The 13,127-nt window shown below is 44.1% G+C and overlaps 1 protein-coding gene across 1 annotated transcript in view; it reads left to right on the forward strand.

Annotated features, from left to right (window-relative positions):
• Positions 1-13,127, forward strand: part of NID2 (nidogen 2) — a gene marked incomplete at its 5' end in the record, with an annotated part of 63,383 nt that overhangs the window by 24,196 nt on the left and 26,060 nt on the right. The window contains 4 exons of the mRNA XM_029952187.1: positions 3,400-3,549; positions 3,979-4,224; positions 5,388-5,588; positions 6,872-7,102. Of these exons, the coding sequence (XP_029808047.1) occupies positions 3,400-3,549; positions 3,979-4,224; positions 5,388-5,588; positions 6,872-7,102 (828 nt within the window). The remainder of the gene's footprint in view (positions 1-3,399; positions 3,550-3,978; positions 4,225-5,387; positions 5,589-6,871; positions 7,103-13,127) is intronic.

The following is a 13,127-nucleotide window of genomic DNA, read 5'->3' on the forward strand; positions in this document are numbered from 1 at the left end:
TACCTGTTTATTCAGTGCTGCCTAGGAGAATGTAAGCTTCAGGGCAGCGGGTTTGTCTGCTGTGGCCCTAATTCCTAGGTCAGAGCCATGCCCAGAGTGAGTGCTCACATTATTTGTTGAATTAATACATGAAAAAAAGTCCAATGGGCATTTACATTTCGCCTGACAAGTTGATACTGTATTAAGGGTGTGCATCTGTGTGCACGCCTGTGTGAAGCCAGGCACGCCGAGGGATCCTAAGGGGAGCCTGTGTTTCCCCCTGTCAGGAGCGAACTCCACTTCTTTCCTGGTGCAGCTGTCAGGCGGCTGGAAGGCTGAGCTTACATTTGTGGCTCGATAAGTTCCATCTTGAGAACGCAATATTCTACAAAAAAAACCCTGCTTAATATCTGCTCGGGTCTTGGGTCATGATCTCAGAGTCAGTGTCCCCCCCCCCCCCAACTGGCACTTTCAAGCTTAAAATAATAAAAGAAAAATGCAATCAGTATGCCAGTCAGCTTAAACTTTTGCACAGTTGCCTTTGTAAGTGGCTGGCTGCATTGCTAACCATCTCTCCTTTTACCCCTATGAAAGCCATGCCTGCACCTTGCTGTTTAGTTAAATGAACTTCAACTCTCCAAATCTGCAGTCCTCCTGCATCCCATTGCTCCCTGCGTGATGACCCACTCTTGCAATGGGGATTAGGTGCAAGAACGAGTCTTCGCCAGAGAAACAGGGAGTACAATACAGACCCACTATTTCTTTAATCCAGGAGAACAGTGTTTAGGGTTTGGTTTTATTTTTACTGGACTTAACCTGAATATAGCCACCCTTTAGACCTGTGTCACATGGCTTTTGTACCTTGGTCCTCAGAAGTACGTTCAGGAAAAAAATGTGACTTCTGGCAATGGAGGTGTGAGAACGGGTGTCACCCTGTTTTTAGAGACCATTTCTGTGGATTGCACAGAGCCACCGGAGCCATGGCTAAGGTTGAGTTCTAGAGGTTGGGGTCCTCCTGCCATTACCCCCCACCCCATGTCCCTCCCACCTGTTCTAGAGGAGAGTCCTGATGGCAGCCGTGCCCAAGAACTCGCCAGTGTGCCAGCTGCCCCAGGAACTGCCTCTTTACATTTAGCTGTTACCTTCAGAGCTGGACGAACCCATCCTGACAAGTTACTTTTTACTCAAACTGGGTCCCAACTTCTTAAATCAGTGGCAAATAGCAATACATAGTTTTCTTCACAGCAGGCTCTATACTACCCATTCCGGATTGTTTTGGGTCGGGGGTTGGAGGGGGTTGTGAGTTCTATGTCCCTTTCCTATTAAAAAAAAAACTGTTCAGGATTATGCCTAAATTTCTACTTTTATCAAACTGGAATTTCTCAGCCGTGTCATCAAGGCCCTAATACCAAGTCTTGAGTCACTGACTTCATTCTCACGATGCTCCCAGATGTTTCACTTGCGTCCAGATTACCTGCCCTGCCAACCCCTCAGCCTGCTGCTTTCTCCAGAGTCTGTCCGCAGCAGTGAAGTTCTGTCGGAAGTTAATGCTCTGCTGCTCTTCCACCTCTCACCTGTGCTCCCCCACAACGCGCCGTGACCCCCATCTGGGTCACCTCGGCTCTCTTCTGCCATCAGGCTTGATTTATAAAGTGCACCTCAAATCTTACTTGCTGAAGCCTCTGCTGCTCAACCCCTAGCATCTGATCAGATCCCTAACCCAGCTCTCGTGGCCCATGTACTTGGCGTCCATGGGAGTGTGGCTGGAGCCAGACCTCCTGGGTTCAAATCCAGTTGCCTATAGTGACTACAGGAAATTCACTTTAATCTGCGCTTCAGCTTATTTATCTACAGAACAGAGATAAAAACAGTTCCTGCTCTTGTGCAAACGGACAGCATTAATAAAGTACATAGAGTGGTATCTGGCATAGAGGAAGCGCGGTTTAAGTGGTAACTTTGTTCTCTTTTTACCTGCTGATACAAGTCTCCGTCTGGCTGTATTTACTTACCTGGGCTACATCTCCCTTCCTTTGGTTTGTTTGCTCTTCTTTCCTGGAGTCGTGTGTACATGTTAATCTTTCCATTTCTTCCTTACCCTCCAGTCTCCTCCTCAGACCTAGGTCCGGAGCACAGGTCTGGAGGAATAGGACATCTGTCTTCCCCCAGAGCTGGCACCCCGCGGCAGCAGCAGAGTCCAGAGCTAGACTTCTTTGCTGTCCCTGCTTGTCTCTGCGTTCCCCAAAACTCCCCGGGACGTGCATAGCCACTTTGACTTTGCTTCCTGGTGGCCACCCTCCGGCCTAACATCAGCCTTGGTGTCTGGAGAGAGCGCTCTCTCCTCCATTGGCGCCACACCCCGCTCTTGGCCATTTCCTTTATGGAAATGGCGCCTGTTCCAGTTCCTTTGTACTCCAATCTGGTAGTACAGGTGGCCCCCTTTCTCTTGTTCTTTTTTTTTAATGTTTGTTTATTTGTTTTGAGGGGGGGAGTGGGGGCGGAGGGACCAAGAGGGAGAGAGAGAGAGAGAATCCCAAACAGCCTTGCACTACCAATGCAGAGCCCGACATGGGGCTCGAACTCACAAACCATGAGATCATGACCTGAGCCAAAGCCAAGAGTGGAACGCTTAACCGACTGAGCCACCCACACGCCCCTGAAGGCCCTCTTTTTTTAATGGGCAGAATAAGTGGGAGATGGAAGGAACCACTGCTGGTCCACTGTGGTTTCCCAGAAGAGCTGTAATCGTGGCCCCCTCTCTCCTACCGAGAAACAATCTCGCTTGTGCCATACCCACCACAGACACCCCGCAAAGGCACAGGGCATTTAACAGCTGAATCCCTCTTCCCTTCCCCTTCCTCCCTTCCTCTCGGTACATTCTCCTTAGGAATGTGTGTGTCCTTTAAGGCCCTTCTCTATCAGAAGGAACCCACCTCTCTGGGCAGATGAGACAAGCTACAGGCCGTTCTCTTTAGGTACAGGACCCCCTAGTGCTTGGACCTAAGACCACATTTGTTATTTCGCTTTTCGGTCTTCCTCTCCGGGTCCTTCGTCTCAGGTTGAGTCACATAAAATTGCTGCTATTTGACCACTGTAGACCCACAAAATGGCAGCTCTGTACAGTTTGGCCTCACACGTCCTTGCTGGTTGGCCGTGGTGCTCCTGGGAGTGCTGGGGAGCTGCGGCCTTCCCCAAGTTCACCAGCTTTGCGGCAAGACCAGATGGGAGCAGTCCACGGTACGTCTTGCCAGAAGACAAAGCAAGTGAACTCCCCCGGGTTGAGTGTTGTTTCCATCGCTTAAACATCAAAACCATTTGTTTATTGCAATCTAAACTGATTTTATGGAGCAGATGTGGCGTCCACGAGGAAGCCTGGCAGGAACCACTACGTCCTTGTAAGGCAAGTTTGTTTTTATTTCCCAGTCTTCACATATAACGCTGCCAACAAGGAAACCTGCGAACACCACCATGGACAGTGCTCCCCGCACGCCTTCTGCACCGACTACGCCACTGGCTTTTGCTGCCACTGCCAGTCCAGGTTTTACGGAAGTGGGAAGTACTGTCTGCCAGAAGGTAAGAGCCACTGGCTCAATGGGGAGGGGGCTGCTCTGTGTGTATTTTTGCCAGTTGCTTGCTTCCAGCCACTGCTGTGACTCTGCTTATGGACCTTGAATCTCCTCCTGCCTGAATCAAAGCCCTGGCAACGTGCAGGTACTTGATAAGGAGAAATGAATGCATTTGGGCTGGTTTCCCAATTTGAGGATTAGCCAGAAATCTTTCCTCCTTTTTGCCAGCTCATTAGAGTCAAAGTAGATGGGAGAGTGGATGGGAGAAAAGAATTGAAGACAGGTCTGTTTTGTACTTAGTGGAGAATTGGTTGGTTAAGGAATCATGAAAATGCCTATAAGACCGAGTTTTGGGAATTGTGAGTGGAATTATTTTCTGTATATCAGTCCCCAACCTGGACCATGGTCAGAGTTGACTGGATTTGCTGTCTTTTAGGGGTACCGCATCGAGTCAACGGGAAAGTGAGTGGCCACCTCCGCGTGGGCCACACGCCCGTGCACTTCACCGACGTGGACCTGCACGCTTACATTGTGGGCAATGACGGCAGAGCCTACACGGCCATCAGCCACATCCCACAGCCCGCGGCCCAGGCCCTTCTCCCACTCACACCAATCGGAGGCCTATTTGGCTGGCTCTTTGCTTTAGAAAAGCCAGGCTGGGAGAATGGCTTCCGTCTCACAGGTGAGTAGCGGGGGCCTGTAAAGGGGCTGATGGCTACCAGCCATCATGCTTTGGTTTTTACTCGTGAAAGAGGAGCAGTTTGTTCAATGCTCTACACGTGCGTAGCTGGGCGTGGTTTGGTTTCCCAGGACTGTTTTCTTCCACGGTCTCCAAGTTGTCCTGAGAAATGGGATGATTCCATTTGGACCATTTGTGTCCTTTCACCAGAATTGGTTGAAGCTTGTTTGTTAGGCTGTGTTTACTTGAGTTGTTACACACAGATCTGTCAAATAGAGATGCACAAATGGTGATTACAGGGCATCTGGAGAGGAGTTTACTTTGCGAGTAAACTTTCTCTTCTCCCACCCCTGCGACTCTGACCTCTAATGGTACAGACCAGGGACCGCCTCTCACATTCTAACCTGCAGATCACCTGCAGCCCTTGTGAAAAGGCAGATTTGGCTCCGAGGGCCTGCGCTGCGGTCTGTGATTCTGTTTTCCTAACTGAGCTTCCAGGAGATGCCAGCGCTGGTCTAAGGACCACGCTTTGATAACAAGGGTGTAGAGGATCTTTTTTTGGCTCTTTCCTCCTACCTGAAAAGGTTGGTTTCCTGCTGGCTTTATCACAGATAAAGTGCTGAGAGAAAAGTTCTTCCCCCACCTCCAGAGCCATTTCTATCAAGGTTTGAATAAAACTTTGAGTCACAAGTAGGTGGAGTATACGCTGTCACATTCGAATTTCAGGTAACAATGAATTATTTGAATAACTTAGTAAAAGTATGCCCCAAATATTGTATGAGCCGTGTTATACTAAAAATATATTCATTCGTTATCTGAAATTCAAATTTAACTGGGTGTCCTAAGTTTTTTTTTGTTTGTTCTTCGGTAAGTCCGGCAACCTCAGAAAGAGAAAGGTCAAGATGTTCCTATAGCTTCTCACGGAAAGCAAGCTGTTGTAAAGAGAAGCAGTGTGAAATGAGGCAGGATGAAACCACCCTGTTTAATAGAAACTTTGGGGGACTGACGAAATCGGCAGCTGATGGTACTTAGTCTTGGGTAGCAGGTGATCTCCATACGCACCATCACCCACAGCAGTAGGAATGAAGAAGCGTGCCGTGGTGATTGTTACTGGAAGGTTCTATGCCTCCTGTTAGCTCTGTGCTGAAGTCTTTCTTCCTCTCCAGGTGCCACCTTTACCCATGAAATGGAAGTTATTTTCTATCCAGGGGAAGAGAGGGTTCACATCACTCAAACTGCCGAAGGACTTGATCCAGAGAACTATCTGAGCATTAAGACCAACATTCAAGGCCAGGTGCCTTACGTCCCAGCAAATTTCACAGTCCACCTAGCTCCCTACAAGGAGCTTTACCACTACTCAGACTCAGGTATGTGTAACCGGTTTTGACATTTGTAAAATGGGGAGAGTGCGTAAGTCATAAAGGTAGTTGTGAGGGTGATGAGTTATTACATGGAATGTCCTTAGAACAGTGTGTGGTATGTAAAAGGAGCTCAATATCATTTTCCTCTGAATAAATATATAGTATAAGGAGAAAATGTTGGCTCCTACACAAATGAATATCAATATCTCTATCCCAGTACTTTTCAAATAGTGAATCAATAGCAACCTTGTCTAGAGCAGTGGGTAAGGGTTGTATAATTATATACAGATTTTAATCACCTGTGTTCTCTGGGCCATGGAAAAATCTTGATTGGACTTTTTTACTTGTCCCATAACATTGTTACAACCCGTTTTAAAATGGGATGCTACACAGTATTGTACAACTAATGCTAGATGTGGAGTCAGAAGATAGGAATTCACATCATGGATTTGTAGTTTAAAATAGACGAGGGCTAAGGACACTTACCACCTGAGCCTATTTTCTCACCTAGAGAATGAGCAAAAGAACACCTTTCCTCTCTCCCTTTCGTGCTGGTTATGTGTAAGTTGTGCTGAGTTCTAGAAAACCACCTGAATGCAAGATACTGGTGTAGTCACAGCCGCCGTCCTACGGCACAGCGGTTTGCTTTGAGTCGTGCCTTTCCTGCTTCTGTGTTGTGAGAGTCGGATGCTGGGCAGAGGGGAGAAAGGGGCAGGGGAAACCCAGCTCGTGCACAGAACCGCTGATGGCCGGAACACTGGCCTGGGCTTCCAACCCCACACTCACACTAAAAGAACATCCCCTTCCTTTGGCCAGAGCCCTTCAGACTTAGGTTGGGAGCTGTCTCTCTGTGCAACCTTGAGCATGAAAACTTGGGGTATAGAGTCGGGCTGCCTTGTGTCCCAGTTCAAGCTCTCCCATGCACCGGCCTCGTGTCTTAGGCTACTTCTTAACCTCGGCGAGGGCCCCTGTGCGTGATCACTGCATCTACCCTGCTGGGCTGGGGCATACACAGGGCCATGCAGAGAGCACCTGGCATGGCTGGCATGCTGTGGCAGAATTTACTCTTTGCTAATAACGATGGCAACAATTGTACCTCCTCCTTCTTAGCACTTTGGCTTTGCATCTACTCAGATTCCTGGAATTGTCTAGCAGGTTTTCCATATTAACTCAGGAACTTCCCAAGGGAACATGCTCCAGGAATTTGAAAAACAGAAAAATCTCCCCCACATGAAAAATATCTAATATTTAAAAAATTAATCAGTTTGGCTGAATACTGTCTGTTGCAGCTGTGACCTCCACAAGTTCCAGAGACTACTCACTCATCTTCGGTGCCACCAACCAAACGCTGTCCTACCGCGTCTACCAGAACATCACTTACCAGGCGTGCAGGCACGCCCCCAGACCCCGGGCCGTCCCCACCACCCAGCAGCTGAATGTGGACCGGGTCTTTGCCTTGTACACTGAGGGGGAAGGAGTGCTTAGATTTGCTGTGACAAATCAGATTGGCCCCGTTGAAGGTATGTTTCCTTCTGTTGTTTTGGGCAAAAATCACATCTAGCATTTTTTAAAATTCCTTCTTGAGTAGCCTCAGAACGATTCACAGAAGTTACTAAGGGTTACTGAGTACCAGGCTCTGTGTTAGGTGCTGGGTGTAAGGATGAATAAAGCAGGGGCTTGTCTGTGAGGTGGAGACAGAGGTAGAAATGCAACTTCTAGAACAGTGTTCGTGCCAAACTAAGGAATAGAGTGTAATACATGAGGCTGGTTGGTGGCAACACCCCATGTGTGCCAGTCTCTATTGGGGATACGTCTGTGAGCAAGGTGAGGCCAACTTAGCGGGGAGAATCATGCTTACAAGTATTTGATATGATACTGATAAGAACAGGGCACTGAGCCTAGTCTGGAAGTGTAGGGAAGAGGTCCTCAAACAGGGACATTTTAACTAGAACTTCAAAGATGAGAAGGATTTCCTTGAATCAAGGTAAGACAAAGAGCCAGTGCCTGGAGGAACAAAAGGAACCACATGTAAGAAAAACCCAAGTTAATATCATACTCAGTAAGGAAAGCCTGGATGCTTTCACTCTAAAGATACCTTTTCCGGCTACTTCTTCTCAAAACTATTACATTGAAATATATTAAAGCATTTTGCAAAAAAATTAAGACCTAAATAAATAGAAAATTAGACCTAATTCCATATTTATGAATCAGAAGACTTATTATTAGCATAGCAATACTTCCTAATTGTTTTATATATTCAATACAATCCTATCAACTATCAGCTGGTCTTTCTGCAAAAACTGAGAAATTGATCCTAAAATTTATGGAAATTTATGGAAACCAGAATAGCCTATACAAAATTGAAAAAGAACATTTGGAGGAATTCCACTTTAATCAAGACCATGTAGTCCTGGCAGAAGGAGGGATATAGAGATCAGTGGAATAGAAGTGAGAATCCAGAAATAAACACTCACAGCTACAGTCAGTTGATTTTTGACAAGGTTGCCAAAACAGTTCAGTGAGGAGAGAGAGTAGTTCTTTTAACAAATGGTTCTGGGACAGCTGGGTATCTGCGTGCTAAATGATTATGGGTCCCTATCTTACACAATATGCAAAAATTAACCCCAAATGGGTCAGAGACTGTAATTTAGCCACATTTTAGAAAAAATGTAGGGGCAAATTTTTGTGACTCTGAATTTGGCAATAGTTTCTTTTTTTTTTTTAATGTTTATTTTTGAGAGAGAGAGAGAGAGAGAGAGAGAGAGAGTGAGTGCGAGAGAGCGCGAGAGCATGCAAGCAGGGAGGGGTGGTGGTGGGGTGGGGTAGACAGGATCCAAAGCAAGCTCCACACTGACAGCAGAGCCTAATGTGGGGCTCGAACTCACAAACTATGAGATCAAGACCTGAGCTAAAGTTGGACACCCAACCAACTGAGTTACCCAGGCACCCCAGCAACTGCTTCTTTATATATGATACTGAAAGCATAGGCAATAAAGAAAAAAATTGGGTGTCATCAAAATTAAAAACTTGTGCTTAAGAGGATAGTACCAACAAAGTGAACATACAACCCACAGAAAGAGATAAAATATTTGAAAATCATGTATCTAATAAGAGATTTGTATCTAGAATATAGGAAGAACTCTTACAACACAATAAAAAGCAATAATGTAAAAACTTTGGATAGAACATTTCTCAGAAGATATACAAACTACCCAGTAGGCACATGAAAAGATGCTCAATATCATTAGTCATCAGGAAAATGCAAACACAAGCAAAATCCTAATGATCCTACTTTACATGCATATGGATTGCTATATTAAAAAAAACAGGTGTTGAAGATGTGGAAAAGTTGAAACCCTCGTATACTGCTGGTGGGAGTGTAAAATGGTACCTACTGTGGAAAATAATCCCGTAGTTCTCAAAGTTAAACACAAAGTTACCACTTGAACGATTCTTTTTAAAAAAAATGTTTTTAACGTTTATTTATTTTTGAGAGAGAGAGAAAGAGAGGGGATTAGTAGGGGTGGGGCAGAGAGAGAAGGAGACACAGAATCCGAAGCTGGCTCCAGTCTCTGAGCTGTCCTCACAGAGCCTGAAGAGCCGTGAAGTTGGATGCTCAACTGACTGAGCCACCCAGGCGCCCTGCCACTTGAGCAATTATACTCGTAACTATATAACCAAGAGAAAAGAAAACTTATGTCCCCATAAAAACTTGTACATGAATATTCATAGTAGCACTATTTAGAATAGCCAAAAGGTAGAAGAAACCCAACTGTCCATCAGTCGATGAATGGATTTTTAAAGTGTCCTAATCCATACAATGGAATATGATCAAGATATAAAAAGGAATGGAGTACTGATACATGTTACAATATGAATGAATTTGGAAAATGTGCCGAATGAAGGTAACTAGTCTCAAAGGACAGCATATTGCTCGGTTCTGTTTATATGAAATATCTGCCCAAAGAGGCAAATCTGCAAAGGGAGTAGATCAGTGGTTGCTCAGGGCTAGGGCCTAAGAGGATGCCAGGAAGTGGATGGCCAGAGAGTGCAGGTTCTTTTGGGGGTGGGCGTTAAAATGTGTTAAACTTGATTATGGTGATAGTTGCATAACTGTAAATATGCTAAAAAAAATCTAATTGTATTCTTTAGGTGCGTTCATATATGGTTATGTGAGTTATATCTTCACTGAAAAACTGTGGGGTAAAAAAACAAAACCAAAAAAACACTAAAGCAGTATTTCTCAAACTTCAGTTAGAATGAATCACACCTGTGAAGGATGGCAAACATTCAGATAAGAATGTTCTAGCCTTGTTAAGGCACTAAAGTGCACAAGGAACCTTAAGTACATAATGCTAAGCGAAAGAAAGCCTGAAAAGGCTACATCTGTGTGATTCCAACAACAATTGGCCCTTGAACAACACAGGTTTGAACGCATGGGTTTACTTCTATGTGGCCTTTGTTTAAATACAGTACTGTAATGTATATTCTCTTATGATTTTCTTTTTGTTAACTTTTATTTAAATTTTAGTTAGCATACAGCGCAACATTGGTTTCAGGAGTAGAATTTCGTGACTCATCACTTACATACAACATGCAGTGCTCACCACAGGCACCTTCTAATCTCTGTCATCCCTAGTCCGTCTCCCACCCACCTCCCTCCATCAACCCTCAGTTTGTTCTCTATCATTAAGAGTCTCTTACGGTTTGTTTCCCTCTCTTTTCTCCCCCTCTTCCCATATGTTCACCTGTTTTATTTGTTAAATTCCACATATGAGTGAAATCACATGGCATTTGTCTTTTTCTAACTGACTTATTTCACTTAGCATAATACCCTCTAGCTCCTTCCACATTGGGGTGCATGTAACCCTTCAAATCTCTTTTTTTTTTTTTGTATCCCCAGGGTAAATGCCTAGTGGTGGAATTGCTGGGTCATAGGGTAGTTCTATTTTTAGTTTTTTGAGGACACTCCATACTGTTCTACAGAGTGGCTGCACCAGTTTGCATTCCCACCAACAATACAAGAGGGTTCCCCTTCCTCTGCATCTTTGCCCACACCTGTTGTTTCTTGTGTTGTTAATTTTAGCCATTCTGACAGGTGTGAGGTGGTATATATTTTTTGACTTTCATTTTTCCAGTGATGAGTGATGTTGAGCATGTTTTCACGTATGTTAGCCATCTGGATGTCTTCCTTGGAAAAAGTGTCTATTCATGTCTTCTGCCCATTTCTTCACTGGATTATTAGGTTTCTTTGGGTGTTGAGTTTGGTAAGTTTATTATAGATTGTGGATATAACCCTTTGTCAGGTTGTTTGCGAATATTTTCTCCCCATTCTGTAGGCTGCGTTTTAGTTTTGTTTGTTGTCTCCTTCACCATGAAGAAGCATTTTATCTTGATGAAATTCCATAGTTCATATTTGCTTTTGTTTCCCTTTCCTCTGGAGATGTGTCTAGTAAGAAGTTGCTCCAGCTGAGGTCAGAGAGGCTGCTGCCTGTGTTCTCCTCTAGGATTTTGAGGATTTCCTGTCTCACATTTAGACCTTTCATCCATCTTTAACGTACTTTTGTGTATAGTGTAAGAGAGTGGTCTAATTTCATCTTCTGCATGTCGCTGTCCGGTTTTTCCAACCCCATTTGTTGAAGAGACTGTCTTTTTCCATTGGATATTCTTTACTGCTTTGTTGAAGATGAGTTGACCATATTGTTCTGGGTCCATCTCTGGGTTTTCTGTTCTGTTCCATTGACCTAGGTGTCTGTTTTTGTGCCAGTACCATACTGTCTTGATGATTACAGCTTGGTAAAATAGTTTGAAATCAGGAATTGTGATGCCTCCAGCTTTGCTTTTCTTTTTCAGGACTGCTTTGGCTATGGACTGCTTTGTGGTTCCATGTAAATTTTAGGATTGTTTGTTCTAGCTCTGTGAAAAATGCTGGTGGTATTTTTATAGAAATTGCATTAAATGTGTGGATTGCTTTGGGTAGTATAGGCCTTTTAACAATGTTTGTTCTTGGAATCCATGAACGTGAAATGTTTTTCCATTTCTTTGTGTCCTCTTCATTATCTTTCATAAGTGTTCTGTCGTTTTCAGAGTATAAATGTTTTACCTCTAGGTTTATTCCTGGGTATCTTATTGTTTTTGGTACTCTCATGATTTTCTTAACATTTTTTTCCTCTAGCTTACTTTATTGTTAAGAATACAGTATATAACATATAAAATATGTATCAGATATTTCCTTGCCTTATTGGTAAGGGTATTTTGGTCAACAATAGGCTATTAGTTTTTGGGGAGTCAAAAGTTATATGCAGATTTCCAGCTCTGCAGGGGTCAGCACATTGTTCAAAGGTCAACTGCATGTAACATTCTAGGAAAAGTGAAACTACAGATAATAAAAAGATTGGTGGTTTCCAGGACTTCAGGGGGAGAGTTGTGGGTGGGTGGACTACGGGAGGCACAGGGAACTTTTAGGACAGTGAAACTACTCTGTGTGCCTCTATGATGGTGAATAGATGTCATTATACATTTGCCCAAACCTATAGAACTGCATAACACACAGAGTAAACCCTAATAAATGATAGACTTTAGGTAATAATATTGGTATTGGCTTGTCAGTGAAATAAAATATATCACACTAATGTAAGAAGTTAAAAAACTGCAGATGGGTTGGGCTATGGAACCTTTACTTTCTGCTCAATTTCTCTGTAAACCTAAAACTGTTCTTTAAAAAAAAAAAAAAAAGTCTGTTGGTTAAAAAAAATTCTTTTTAGGTGAGCCAGAGGATGAACCTGCAAAGTCCAGGAATCCTAACAGATAGGAAATTGTCAGATGAAAGGGACATTTTAGGTCCAAGAGCCAATAGCTAGGTTTTCCCCTAGAATGCAATGCATATCTAAGGAATAAAGAGGCCTAAAGACCTAAAGGTCTCCCATGTTGGCTCTCTATTGATGCTGTTGAGGTCAGAGTCACCTCTGGAGGTGATTCTGGGTCTCAGCAATGGGGAGGAGGGTTCTGTAAGCCCCCTGAGGCTCAAGCTGTGAGCATCACTTCAGCAACATGATAACAAGATTAAGGCAAGAGGGCTGGACTCTTCGAGGATTCGGAGGTGACTCGAAGTGAGAATCCTGAGTTTGTTGGTGTGAGTGTGTGGGTGGTTTGGTTTTAGGAAACTTGCTTGGGGGTACAGGCATTGGGAACCCAAGGATGGTAAGGTATTGAATTAATAGCATGGAAATATGGAAATATCAGTTGATTTTAGAGAAATGTGCATCCCACAAGGGAAAAGATTATTGCTTATTTCTTAAGAAAAGATTTGAACAAAAACATCTGAGGACAACATCCTTCAGCACTTTGCTGGGTGAAGGTGTCTGATCTGTAACCAAGTGATTAATGGAAGAGCCTCCCAGGCCATGGAATCCTGCTCAGATTCTAGAAGTCTGGAGTGAAAAGATAAATCTCTGGGTGTATTTTTCCTGGAGACACACCAGATGAGAGTAACGAAAAGAACACCAGCAAACTGGGAGGTACCACGTTGCTAATTTGTCTTCAGAA

This window comes from Suricata suricatta, chromosome 9, assembly GCF_006229205.1.
Source record: "Suricata suricatta isolate VVHF042 chromosome 9, meerkat_22Aug2017_6uvM2_HiC, whole genome shotgun sequence".
In the NCBI taxonomy this organism is placed as follows: domain Eukaryota; kingdom Metazoa; phylum Chordata; class Mammalia; order Carnivora; family Herpestidae; genus Suricata; species Suricata suricatta.